This window comes from Schistocerca cancellata, chromosome 6, assembly GCF_023864275.1.
Source record: "Schistocerca cancellata isolate TAMUIC-IGC-003103 chromosome 6, iqSchCanc2.1, whole genome shotgun sequence".
Taxonomy (NCBI): Eukaryota; Metazoa; Arthropoda; class Insecta; order Orthoptera; family Acrididae; genus Schistocerca; species Schistocerca cancellata.
The window spans coordinates 187,416,861-187,431,928 of record NC_064631.1 but is presented as its reverse complement, the minus strand read 5'-3'; the positions used below and the strand labels follow the sequence as shown (position 1 = coordinate 187,431,928).

The following is a 15,068-nucleotide window of genomic DNA, read 5'->3' as shown; positions in this document are numbered from 1 at the left end:
CAAATATGGCGGATATTGTAAAACATGCTGTGTGAGTTTTACAATCAATTACGACTCAGTGAAAGCGGTTTCTCCAGAATGCTGTAAAAAAGGTCTAGCAGCCATCATTGTGTCTTCATACATTACGTGAGAGTCGTTTATAGCCAAACGGCTTTCAATGTTACTGACATTACAAGCCTCACAATCTCATACGTTAGTTAAAATTACAAAAGGCACTGAGAAAACACACCGTGAGAGTGAATAAGAGGCTATATAGGAAGAATACTGGAAGCACATACGTCCAAGTGGACCCGAATACTTAATGACTCACCATCTGGCCATTGTACATGTTAATAATCAAATACAGGACATGCGAAAACCAAGTAATCGAGATTCCTCGATTTTAATGTCCCAGAATGGGGCTGTAACTTTTACTGGAAATTGACGTGAGCAATAGAAACATGAATACTCTGGATCCGCGAAACTTTTAGTAGATCCCCTACATAGCCAACATTCTTGCCATAAAGCTGATTGCCAAAAGTTTATAGTGGCTTAACTCCCACTCCCGTCTCTATTCCCACCACTATTCCCAAAATAAGCGCCGCGACACATCAATTACGCAGCGGAGCACAGATAAAAAGACATTCCAGAAGAATGTTTAGGTGATAACGAACAATGGTTTTTACCGTAGTCATCTGGGCAATGAACTACATAATAACCACATATTTTTTCTGCGGCAGATTTCATTGACGTACCGTGAAACTGACGTTACATTATATTTTGACTAAAGTTCAGTCTTGATCACACCATTTATGTTTCAATGACATAGGTAACCGGTTTAGGTTATTTTTACATAACCATCATCGGACCCATGGCTCCCTTAGGATGGTAGGCGGAGCTCTCCTCAGCTGCTACGAAGTCAACTGATCAGTTGACTTCGTAGCAGCTGAGGAGAGCTCCGCCTACCATCCTACGGAGTCAACTGATCAGTTGACTTCGTAGCAGCTGAGGACAGCTCCGCCTACCATCCTAAGGGAGCCATGGGTCTGATGATGGTTATGTAAAAATAACCGAAACCGGTTACCTATGTCATTGAAACATAAATGGTGTGATCAAGACTGAACTTTAGTCAAAATATAATAATCTATTGATCACTGTATTCCAAAAATGTTTACCAAAATTGTAGGACGTTACATTCCGTGAACAATGTTACCGACGAAAACAACGTGTCTCTCGCCCCCAAAGTCTTTTCTGCTTCAGACTGAGCGATAGCGTCAGGACATCTTTGCTCCAACATACTTTTCCTCAACGGAAGTTTGACAAAGACCTAATTTATGTTGCTGTGACAAACGTTTATTATCGTGTACACAGGAAACATAGCCAGCTTTGAACTTGCACACGTTTGAGTTTTTACTGTTAGTTGTAACACTCCCTCTTTTCATAAAGTGATAAAGGTAAGTGTAATGAGTCAATTACTTTAGCAGACTTCCTCCTACTGGTTAAACTTATGAATGCTTGGGATACTGAGAAATGAAAAAAGCTGGCGGAGAAAGTGTGATATTGATACAAATAGTGACTGTAATCGTGGAAAGCTTGCTTCTGTAAGATCGGTCAGAATGTAACCAAAGGTACTGATTAATGTGGAAAATATGTTATCTCAGGACTGAGGAAGGTTGTGGTAACCAGCGTCATATCTGCGCGGGGTCATTCCGAGAGCGCAGACCATCATACAACCGTAGTAGTTTCATCTTAACTTGCTAGCTCTGCAGCTCCCCAAATCTTCCCAATAATTAATCAGACATTTCTGTGCAATGTAGTAATACATTCTAGGAAATCCATGTGCCGTTTTCAACAGAACGCTTCCCTGAACCACGTCAGAATGAGGTATTATGTCGAACGAGAGACTTGTCTTCATGACAGTGCTCAGAGGTAGTCCTGATTTACTGTAACATGTGAATACAGCCAGATATGAGGGGCGTTCAGTAAGTAATGCAACACATTTTTCTCGGCCAATTTCTGTTGATAAAATGCAGAATTTGTTGTGGGATACTGTGGAACGTTCGCATTTCAGCCCCTATAGATTCATGACGTTCCGACAGGTGGCAGCGCTGTAGGTAGCCTTCAAAATTGCTTCTGTCATGGAAGTGCGTCCCAAGCAGAGAGCTATCATTGAATTTATTTTGACGGAAAACCAGGGCATCGCAGATTTTCATAGGCTCTTGCAGAATATCCGCAAAGAGCAGGCACTGGATAAAAGCTAGGTGAGGGGTGGGGTGGGGTGGTGCTTCTGTCATCATCGCAACGAGACCATGTAAGCCTGCTTGATCTCCCCAGTGCCGGCCGACCGCACACAGGTGTGACTCCTGGAATGTTGGAACGTGTGGACACACTCATTCGAGATGATCGACTGCTCACAATCAAACCTTTCGCTCCATCTCCTCAGCTGGACGTCTCTGTTGGTAGTGCTGACACACCCGTCCACCAGTTGGGATACACAAAGGTGTGTTTCCCACTGCGTTCTTCGCCAGCTAACAGAAAAAAAATGAGCGTTTGGCGTCATTGGCCAGCAGGCCCCTTGCGTGGCAGGTCCTGCCGCCTTGGCGCAGGTCTTATTACATTCGACGCCACATTGGGTGACCTGCAGTCCGGACGGGGATGAAATGATGATGAAGACAACACAACACCCAGTCCCTGAGCGGAAAAAATCTCCGACCCAGCCGGGAATCGAACACCAGCCCGTAGGACGGCAATCCGTCACGCTGACCACTTTTTTTTTTTTACAAATGTAAAGGAACAGGGATGTTGTTTTTATTTATTTATTTATTTATTTTCCATCAAGATCACTCTGTTAAAAGGAACATGTAGATAATTTCATGGTATAGTATGTGCATTACATATGGAGCGGTGAGAGAAGCGTCAAATGTGCACACCGACTGCACCCGGCACATCCCAACTGCGTGGGGGGTCGAGGAAGACTGCGTGAAGATAGCTGGCAAGGGTTTTCCCATAGTGTGACCATCTATGAACCTCATTGTGGGCTTGCTGCAAGAAATACCAAAAGTCGAGTCGCGACTTGGCAGCATCCCCATAGAGGTACGCGATCGTCCAACCTTTGACCCAGATGATCGAGTGTGATTTAGTCGCCGGAAAGTAGTCACTCTCCGGATATAAGAAGGAAGCAGGTGTAATATGTTGCGGGGTCACACGGAGGTAGCAAGCCACCATCTGTCTTCCTAGGAGCCATACGTCCTCCACCGCCATACAAGTTAAGCGGTGATGGTCGTCATCCACTTGGCGACATTTCGGGCATAGTGGAGTGTCCACTAGTCCAATTGCATAGAGTCGTTCGTTGGTGTTGAACTTGCCACAGGTGACAGAGAACCACAGTGGCCGAACGAAGGTAGGAAGGAATTTTTGGTGTACATGTCTCCAAATCTTCGGCCAATGCAACTTGGGGTGTTTGATTTCAATGACATTACGACTTATCCGTCGTTGCAGCCAAACATAAAAATCCTTCGCGCGTGCTGGTCTCGTGCGCGGAAGCTCGTCTCTGACATAACTAAGTTCCACGATAAATGTTGATACATGCGCAAAATGTGGCGTAATGTTGCCCACCGCTACCGGAGGTGTGAGGGACGCTGGAACTAGGAGATCCAGGAGGCGGGATGTAAGGGAATCACGCCCGCTACGCCATTGCTTGTACATCGTGGCTAGAAGGAGCGCCGTCGCTCGGCAGTGAACATTCGTATGTCCGAGTCCCCCCTTGTCCGTAGGGAGCGTGAGCGTTGTGTATCGCACTTTGAGGGGCGATCCAATCATCACAAAATAGCCTAGTGCTGATTGAAGTCGACGTCCGAGCGTGAGTGGTAGGGGCAGGATCTGCGAAATATGCACCATTCGAGAAACCACATAAGTGTTCAGATATTCGACTCGCTGCAAAGAATCGAGGCGCCGTAGGAGATGTTGTCGGACCATGGTACGTGTTGTCTGTAAAATACGTCGGTAGTTAACTGCCGCAGTATGCTTTACAGATGAGGTAAAGTCTATGCCTAGATAGCGGAATCGTTGCACACAAGGAAACGGACTGATTTCTTCTGGCGTAAGGCCCCTTCCAACCGGCATTGCTGCCGATTTGTTCATGTTCACTGCACTACCCGCCGTCACACTGTGGTCCAACAACAGTTCAAGGACCGTCTTCACCTCTTCTTCAGAACGAACGAGCAGCAGGAGGTCGTCCGCATAGGCACGACATTTGAAGGTGTAGCCCCGCAGTTCCATCCCAGAAAGAGAATTTGTTAGCCTCCCAATTAATGGTTCCAACGCTATCGCGAACAGCAGCATCGAAAGAGGGCAGCCCTGGCGAATGGATCGTCGAATTTGAATGGGCCCTGCTATACGCCCATTAACCTGTACCAAGGATTGTGCGCCCCCATAAATCCTTCTAATGAGACCAGTAAAACGGTCTGGAAATCCCATTTGTACCACTCAGCTATCGGGGCGGACGCCACCTGACAGAAGACCATAAAGAGCACAGAAGGATCATCTGTGGGGTACTGAGTGCATGTTACGAGGCTGATCGTGACAGTTTTTGTCGAACATCATCAACAGGCGATGAAACATGGTTTCATCTCTTCGAATACGACAGTCCATAGATTGGGACCACAGCACCTCTCCTCCGAATAGAAAGTTCGAGGCTACACCCTCAGCAGGTAAACTCATGACGACGGCCTTCTGGGGCTATGATGGCGCTATTCTGTTTGATGTCCTCCCTCATGGCGCAACGATCAACTCTGAAATGAAATGTGCTACGCTCAGGAAACTGAAGAAACGACTTCAGTGTGTTCTTCGCCACAAAAGTGGAAACGAACGGCTCCTTCTTCATGACAGGACAAGGCGTCAGACAAGTCTGCTCACTCGAAAGGAGCTCTCAAAACTTCATTGGACTGCTTTTCCTCGTCCACTATACAGCCCGGATCTCACACCTTCCGACTTCCGTCTGAATGAAGCATGCACTCTGTGGGAAACAGTACGTGGGTTATGGGGAGGTTATTGATGCAGCATGACTTTGGCTCCGACGTTGACCAGTAGAGCGGTACCGTGCGGCCCGTCCTAGTAAGGTGGTGTAGGGCTGTCACACTGAACAGAGCTCATCTTGAAAAATAAAGCCAAAATAATGGAGAATAAATTGGCGTACTGGAATCCTGAATAAAGCCTACCTCCATTCAGGAAAAAAGTCTTGCTCCAATTATTGAACGCCCCTTGTACATGTTTTTAAGCCCAAAATATGCTATGTGGTAGTAGTAATAATGGCTGAGAAGTTGATGCTTCTCCAGCTGTCAAGAGAGGCGCACAAACGGTCTTTATTGAAATGATCTATTTCCTTTGTGTCTTGATTCGTTATAGTTTTACATTTACCTATATCTTCTGTTTCAGACATTGAGGCCTCGCTTCGAAACGTCCTGCGGGTATTATCCAGTTCTTTGCACAAACACTTACAGCTGCTCTCACGTGCAGTGAAGAATTTCCATCGCATTTACACTGCTCTGATATTGCAGCAGAAGGTAAGTTAAACTTTTACAGAGAAGCCAAAACATTATGACCACTGCCAGGTGACCACCGGTAACACGGCGGATGCGAAGCAGAGATGAATGGGGAGACAATCGAGTAACAGTATGAGCCAAAAATGTTGAAATCCATTGACGTGGAGGACTAGGACATTGGCAGACTGATACTTGGGAACGATCATCTCAGAAACGGTGACGCTGGCGGGCTGTCCATGTGCCACTGCACTGAATATCTGCGAGTAATGGTTAGAGGCCGACTAGACTACGAATGGGCAACAAGGTGTTGAATATGTTTAACATCTGCACCTCGTCACAGAATGTGGAGTTCGGAGGTTTGCCCGCTCTCTAATCCAGGATAAACGATAATCTGGGTGGTGTGACTACAGGGTACAATTCTGGTGCAGGCAGAAAGGCTTTGGACCACAGTGTTGCGGTTCCGCAGCTGTCGACTCATACAAGTTCCAGTGTTGACCCAATGGCGTCGTCAGTTACGGTTACATTGGGCACACGATCAACCAGATTAGTCCATGAATTAAGGATGACTCATGTTTATTGTTGCACCAGGAGAGCGGCTGCCCGGAACACATACCATGTCACGGAAGCATGCCGGTAGGAGCAGTATTATGCTGTCTGGGACGTTCCCTGGGGTTCTCAGGCTATCCTTGAGAGTTGTCGGATGCAACAAGACTGCTGTAAACTTTGATGTCTTTCCTACCGGCAATACCATCTTCCATCAAGAATATTGTCTGTGTCGTAGGGATGGATTCGTGCTAAAGTGGTATGACAGAGATGACTGGGAATTTGCGCTGATGTCTTGACCACATAATTCGTGCGACCTGAACCATATGAAAAACATCTGGGTCTCTATTGGCGCGAACTCCACCCCCACTAACCATAATTTGTGGGAATTGCATTTCCCATGCATAGACATCTGGTACCACATGCTGTGTTGTCCAAACAAGACACGGCCAGGGCAGAAGCACCACAGGCGCTATGATGCGAGCTGGTGCCAGTGCTGTAGAGACGCGCCACTTGCGCGAGTTCCACCAGCGCCACGGGGGGCGCTTGCGATGAAGATATCGAATTCGCCTCGGCCAATTTCCGGCCGAATGCAGTCCGCCAGTGACAGGACGACAACGGATAGAAGCCTTTTCGGAAGACAGATGTGCAGCTCTCTCCCACTTGGTTATAGATCACCGTCCAGGGCTAACGTAGACAGTGAACGTCATATAGTGAACTCTTAGAGACAATTGTTGTTATTGCATTTACTATGTACTGCGAAGTTTAATTACGATTATTTGCACTTAGCCATTGAGAGCCTTTTTTGTGTCATATTACAATCAGTGTTGCAGACTTAATCATTCAACAAGTCACAAAGACAAGTAAACCTTTTAACTCATTTGTGTGACTTCGTTATTAATTTGTTGGAGTGTTGTAGAACCTTCGTTCTCCTATCTTCTTTCCTGACCCAGGGGCTTAGCTGCGCAATAAGTGGCAGGGAGAAATTGTGTTAGCGTCGTACTGCATACTGCACCAGAAGCCGTTTCGCCAACTCACAAACTCGGCCTCCCGCAACAACAGCGGCAATTCGGCCTCCACAGCACTAGCGGCGAGGCCTATACAAAACTGGCGAAAAGCCGTTACAAAATCACATACCTCTTGAAACCTACCAGAAAGTTTTCGAGTAAATGTCACATAAAATAGCTGCTATATTGCGTTCCAAAAGTGAACAAGAAAGCTATTAAGCCGATAGAGATAATGTTTGTCAGTATCGACAGGGGATCTCAGGTTGATTCCGTATTTCTGGATTTCCGGGAAGCTTTTGACGCCGTTCCTCACAAGCGACTTCTAATCAAGCTGCGGGCCTATGGGGTATCGTCTCAGTTGTGCGACTGGATTCGTCGTAGTTCGTAGTAATAGACTGCAAATCATCGAGTAAAACTGAAGTGATATCAGGTGTTCCCCAGGGAAGCGTCCTGGGACCTCTGCTGTTCCTGATCTATATAAATGACCCGGGTGACAATCTGAGCAGTTCTCTTAGGTTGTTCGCAGATGATGCTGTAATTTACTGTCTAGTAAGGTCATCCGAAGACCAGTATCAGTTGCAAAGCGAATTAGAAAAGATTGCTATATGGTATGGCAGGTGGCAGTTGTCGCTAAATAACGAAAAGTGTGAGGTGATCCACATGAGTTCAAAAAGAAATCCATTGGAATTCGATTACTCGATAAATAGTACAATTCGCAAGGCTGTCAATGCAACTAAGTACCAGGGTGTAAAAATTACGAACAACTTCAGTTGGAAAGACCACATAGATAATATTGTGGGGAAGGCGAAACAAAGGTTGCGTTTCATTGGCAGGACACTTAGAAGATGCAACAAGTCCACTAAAGAGACAGCTTACACTACACTCGTTCATCCTCTGTTAGAATATTGTTGCGCGGTGTGGGATCCTTACTAGGTGGGATTGACGGAGGACATCGAAAGGGTTCAAAAAAGGGCAGCTCGTTTTGTATTATCACGTAATAGGGGAGAGGGTGTGGCAGATATGATACGCGAGTTGAGATGGAAGTCATTAAAGCAAAGACGTTTTTCGTCACGGCGAGATCTATTTACGAATTTTCAGTCACCAACTTTCTCTTCCGAATGCGAAAATATTTTGTTGAGCCCAACCTACATAGGTAGGAATGATCATCAAAATAAAATAAGAGAAATCAGAGCTCGAACAGAAAGGTTTAGGTGATCGTTTTTCCCGCGCGCTGTTCGGGAGTGGAATGGTAGAGAAATAGTATGATTGTGGTTAGATGAACCCTCTGCCAAGCTCTTAAATGTGAATTGCAGAGTAGACATGTAGATGTAGATGTAGTATGGCTATGGGGGCTCCAAAACACTTTGACTGACCTTGGAACCTTGCGATATCACGTGTGGTTAATGATCTTGAATGCATTACTTCATCAAGATAGTGACGTGCAAGAACTTTAACAATCAAAAATGACGGATGAAGGGAAAATCAGAATTCAAAGATGGGTTCGAAAGAGAAATTGAAAACCATCAAGATGGTGCCGGTGGGGAATTTACAGGGTGCAAGATGGCACTGATGGGAAACTGAAAAATGCACAGCGGCGATGGCAGAGAAATTTAAAAATATGCAAGCTGGCACCTGTGTGAAACATTTTTTAAATTCATAACAAATGAAACAGCCATTGTTTAAAAATGGGAGATGGCAGCGACGGAAAAACTTTTGCACTCAGTGACAGTACTGTAAATTTTACCAGTCAGTACGTGTAGCACACATTATCTTAAAGTATCCAATTACACTACAGTATTTCCTAGAGCTTCTTGTTGTTGTTTATCTGAATTGGGTGCCATCTTTCGAAGCATTATTCTTCAGATTCTTAAAAATAAACAGACACAATGGCAATTTATGTAGTCTCAAGACTAAATTTCGTTACTTATATGCTTTATTTCTTCAATGAGAACTTTTATGTGTGCATAGTATCACATCCCAGAGGCTGGCTCAAGTAATTCAGAATGATCCACATTAAAATGTGTCAGAATAATAGTTAACTCCCTGTTAAACTGAAGGAACCTTCTGATGAATTAAATAAAGATTTTATTTATATGATTTTATTTTTCGCACAATAAATTAGTTAGAAATGACACTTAACGTTTGTTACAATTTCACCCATACACAAAGATCACATTTATACACACAATAAAATTATTCATCATCATCATCATTTTTCATACGTTTGTGACCTCAGACTAGGGTATACACTTCATCTGGAAGTACAAAGCGTTTTTCATCTTGTACTAATAAAACTAGTTTGTTCTGTTTGGCAGTATAAATTATGCGCCCATGGGGTTGAATACTTTGCTGTAAGGTTGATGTAACTCCACAGTTCAACGCATTGATGGCTAACTCATTAACAGGAGATTGTTTCATACCCTTTTAACTGCGCATTACATGTCCGGCCGACCGGAGTGGTCGAGCGGTTCTAGACGCTACAGTCTTGAACCGCGCGACCGCTACGGTCGCAGGTTCGAATCCTGCCTCGGGCATGGATGTGTGTGATGTCCTTAGGTTAGTTAGGTTTAAGTAGTTCTAAGTTCTAGGGGACTGATGACCTCAGAAGTTAAGTCCCACAGTGCTCAGGACCATTTGAACCATTACATGTCCTGACTCAGTCTCAAGCACAAGAATTCAACCTTTCTTTGATCTACCTTCTTTTTTCTTACAAGTGGAATGCTATATCTGTTAGAGAAACTTTATTACGAAATTTGACTCAAATAACAAAGAATTGAAACCACTATTTTTTTCATTCATGCAGACATCGAATGCTCGCTGCAACGAAGCGTTGGTAGCGAAATCGCTGTGCAAAATCCACCTTGAATTACATTCTTTTTACAGTGACGAATGTTCAGAGTTTCAGCTTTATAGATATGTGGGTTACACAGAATCGTTTAGGAAACAGCTATATCTGGTTACAGAGTGCAACTGTTGTAAAACGAGCAAATGATTATTAATCCCAAAGGGGAATAGGTGTGATAAATTTGTCAAGTCTGCTGGGAACGCTTAAGGAGACCGACATAAAACACCGAAATCATAGTAGTTTTACAGGAGAATTTTGTGAAGCTGTACATGATAGATTCAAATCACGTACCTAATTTTACAGTACAGGTTGTGTTTCTCAGTCTAATGAATTATGATGGCCACTTGATTATCATGAACCTATGGTGAATGAGCGGAAGATACAATTAAAATAGATCCAGTCCAAGTTTCTGTGTTTGAAAAATACAAAACATGGCTTTGCCATGAAGGTCAACAAAACGGGGATTACATTATCGTCGACGTACCGCTTTGCTGTAAGGGTGCCAGGGATGAGAATCAAGGGGGCCCCATTACAAAAAGAAATGATGTGTCAGACCATCACTTTTGGTTCTCGGGCAATATGGCGAGTAACAATCAGGATGGTAATCACACTAACCGCCAGACACGTCTTTTGCCTGGAATCTCATTAACTTGAGTATAATTGTTATCAGTGACGCGTCCAGCTTCGAAATGGGCCCCGATAAGCAGAGAAGTTTAATCCGAGTGAGGATAATCATTTATGTAGTCGTGGCCATCTTCCTTTATTTAATCTCAACAATTATTAACTATATTAGGTATAACCGACAAAGTCGAGCATCAGATCCCACTTACTGGCCAGACTATGGTGTGAACTCTTCTTACTGATTATCGCCAGCCAAAAGGCAGCAGTTAAAGAAGGTTATTGAGATGTTACTTGTAGAGAGAGTATGATTCTGCGTCGCCCATTCTTTTCGCCCTCAAATGCAGTGGTAAAGATTAGAGGACTGTTGCGGACCATCGAGCCCTGAAACAGAAAGTTGTTTTAAAGTCGACGCCCTTGCCTGATTTACACATGTACTTCACTTACTTTGCAGAAGCGCTCGATTTCACAGTTTTGGGTCTGCATCAGCGACTATAACAGCAACCGAAGAATCGAAACTTCTGACTGTTTTCTGTATGGACTGGAGCATGTTTGGGTTCGGCAGAATTCGGTCTGGTTGACAGTGGGTGCAGCTCTCTTACCACGTTTGCCAGGTACCATCTTGCGTGAGGTGTATCATTACCTTGATGACATAGTTTACAGGAAGTGGGATCAGCAGTCGGCCCCACGAGGATTAGTTTGGCTGGTGCTGAGAATTTATTCTTGGGTCATCTAGTTTATACCAATGACATTAAGACTGATGAGCACCTAATGGCCATTTGTAACTTCCCATCAACTCAGGATGAGAAACAAGTTGCTCGGTTTATTGGAATGGTGAAACTTTTCAAGAATTTCATTTCAAACCAATGGTGGAAAGACCAAGTCACTCAATAGAGGTAATAGCACTTCGTCACCAAGTACGAAAAATGGGTTTAGTCCACATTAACATCAGGAAATTCTCCTTAAGCAACATTCCAACAAGACCACTTACTCCCATTAACTTAGAACATTATGCTGAAAACATTTGTCCACATCGTGTATCTTTGAAGAATGTGTATAACGTTGTGTATTATTTCTATAGCTTCAACAGTTTACCACCTCCTCCAAAAATAATAAGGCGTTTCAAAAATTGTACAGTGAAGTATAATTACAATATGATTCAATACCCTAACAGCCCAAAGTTTGCTTTGCTTTCTTAAAAGTTTCTGAATTCTAGCCAAATTAGAAAGTGTTTTAGCTCATACTGATAAAGTCACAATAGATGCCATCGAACGTGGTGTAATATGTAACCTATCGAGTAAAAACCCAGATACAATTGCTGTCTTTAAGGGCACATTTATTTTATATCATCACTCATACACAGCTATGTTCTTCATCGTATTTCCATCATGAGGACACTGGACTCGTGTTTAGAAGGATGATGTTTCAAATCCTCGTCTGGCCATACAGATTTAGGTTTTCTGTGAGTTCCCTGAATCACTTAAGTCAAATGCTGGGGTTGTTCCTTTTAAAGGGACAGCTCATTTTTGACAGACCTTCATTATTCTGAGCCTAAACTCCATCACCGATTACTTTACTGCGCATGAGACTTAAAACACTACTCTTCCTCCTTTTCTCTTTTAAAAGTTATTTACCTAAAATTCCATACCGAATAATATGCTGAAAAACAGTAACTTCTACTTTTATCATCAAACATTTGATCAGGAAATTATGAACAGAGTTACTTCAAAAATTGTAATTTATGAACTCTATCACATTATATCTGCCTTTTCGATGGAGACAGCGTCGTATATCAAAAATGAATACGAAGATGATGAAATTAAAGGAAAAAGAAAATCAATATTAGACTGAAACTCACCGACAAGAAAAATCTCCAACCATGCTAGATGAGTAGTATTCTATTTTTAACGTATATATTTATTATATTTCAATAATGACGCTCCAGCTCACACGTTAATTCTATTCTGGCCTGCTGTACCAATCATTCGTCCATTTATATGCCATTTGTTGTCATATACGTTTCAGAATTAAGAATATCGTTTAGAGATAAAGACAAAGGTGTTGCGTATTTCGATGGTGAAGAAATGACTATTTGATTATATTTAAGGAAACGTAATGGGCATCATATGCATATCTGAAATGAAAAAGACGAAGAAGAATAAGAAGAAAGTAAAAAGTATTGACTCCTCGTAATAGACATGTACTATCATCCCTAGGACACTCAGTGCTAAGAATACTGACGTCATTCTCTGTGAGCTCTCATTGGACACTGCGCTTAGTGAAGAAGATAAATAGCCTACTGGCCATTAAAATTCCCACACCACGAAGATGAAGTGCTACAGACGCGAAATTTAACCGACAGGAAGAAGATGCTGTGATATGCAAATGATTAGCTTTCGAGAGCATTCACAAAAGGCTGGCGCCGGTGGCGACACCTACAACGTGCTGTCATGAGGAAAGTTTCTAACCGATTTCTCATACACAAACAGCAGTTGACCGGCGTTATCTGGTGAAACGTTGTTGTGATGCCTCGTGTAAGGAGGAGAGATGCCTACCATCGCATTTCCGACTTTGATAAAGGTCGGATTGTAGCCCATCGCGATTGCGGTTTATCGTATCGCGACATTTCTGCTCGCGTTGGTCGAGATCCAATGACTGTTAACAGAATATGGAATCGATGGGTTCAGGAGGGTAATACGGAACACCGTGCAGGATCCCAACGGCCTCGTATCACTAGCAGTCGAGATGACAGGCATCTTATCCTCATGGCTGTAACGGATCGTGCAGCCACGTCTCGATCCCCGAGTCAACAGATGGGGACGTTTGAAAGACAACAACCATCTGCACGAACAGTTCGACGACGTTTGCAGCAGCATGGACTATCAGCTAGGAGTCCGTGGCTGCGGTTCCCCTTGACGCTGCATCACAGACAGGAGCGCCTGCGATGGTGTACTAGACGACGAACCTGGGTGCACGAATGGCAAAACGTCATTTTTGCGGATGAATCCAAGTTCTGTTTACAGCATCACGATGGTCACATCCGTGTCTGGCGACATCGCGGTGAACGCACATTGGAAGCGTGTATTCGTCATCGCCATACTGGCGTATCACCTGGCGTGATGGTATGGGGTGCCATTGGTTACACGTCTCGGTCACGTCTTGTTCGCACTGACGGCACTTTGAACAGTGGACGTTACATTTCAGATGTGTTACGACCTGTGACTCTACCCTTCATTCCATCCCTGCGAAACCCTACATTTCATCAGGATAATGCACGACCGCACGTTGCAGGTCCTGTAAGGGCCTTTCTGGATGCAGAAAATGTTCGACTGCTGCTGTGGTCAGCGTATTCTCCAGATCTCTCACCAACTGAAAACGTCTGGTCAATGGTGGCCGAGCAACTGGCTCGTTACAATACGCCAGTCACTACTCTTGATGAACTGTGGTATCGTGTTGAAGCTGCATGGGCAACTATACCTGTACACGCCATCAAAGCTCTGTTTGACTCAATGCCCAGCCATATCAAGGCCGTTATTACGGCCTGAAGTGGTTGTTCTGGGTACTGATTTCTCAGGATCTATGCACCCAAACTGCGTGAAAATGTAATCACATGTCAGTTCTAGTATAATATATTTGTCCAATGAATACGCGTTTATCATCTGCATTTCTTCTTGGTGTAGCAATTTTAATGGCCAGTAGTGAATGATGATGTATTACTCAATGTGAGGGAAAAAATTAGCATTGTCGACTTTATTATTCGCTTCTAATAACGCGAGTATAGGAGGCAATCAAAAAGTTTCCGATCGAAGGCCGCATTAACCCTTGTCTACATGTCTTTGCTTGTATACCCGCATCGGAGTCGCTGCGAATTGCATATACGCTGCAGCAACGCGCTCAAACGGAAACTTTTTGATCTCCCCTCGTATAAATCATTGAGCCAGTCAGTTTTCGTACACAATGATTCCATGAGATTGAGGTACAAAATGAGAATACTTACCTGGTTCCTTGTAAGAGTCGCCTCTGCATTGAAGAGAGAGCCCTTAATGAAACACGATTGCGGAAAGCCACCGACATGGGCATAAATAACAACTGTACAGATCATTTGTTTTAAAAAATTCAGTACTGTCTGAATACCCAAATTATTAATCATGTGCGCAGCTAGGGATCGCAATACTGATGACAGGGTATTAATGTTTTACCTCGAAGGATGCAGTCGCGTTGCAGAATACTGGTTGGCAATGGTAGATGAACTTAAAGATGTAGTTGGTGAAGATGGAAGTGTCGCCTCCTAATACCACTCAGTAAGGTACACAGTAAGGTACTCAGTAAGGTTCACAGAAGATTACATGAAGATTATTTTAAACGCTACCCTTGATCTTGCATTGGTTGACACCAAAGAAGACACTTATTTTATTATTACACCTAAATCAAACACCAAGCCTAAATTTGTGGTTGCAAAAATGTACTGAGGTATTAAAAAAATACGGGTGTCCGGAAAGGACCAAATATCAGTATGGCATTCCATCATTTGAATTT

The 15,068-nt window shown here is 43.7% G+C and overlaps 1 protein-coding gene across 1 annotated transcript in view; it reads left to right on the top strand.

Moving 5' to 3' along the window:
• The window catches only part of LOC126191335 (uncharacterized), an 85,559-nt gene that overhangs the window by 32,215 nt on the left and 38,276 nt on the right, over positions 1–15,068 (top strand). The window contains exon 3 of the mRNA XM_049932170.1: positions 5,413–5,540. Coding sequence (XP_049788127.1) covers positions 5,413–5,540 — 128 coding nt within the window. The remainder of the gene's footprint in view (positions 1–5,412; positions 5,541–15,068) is intronic.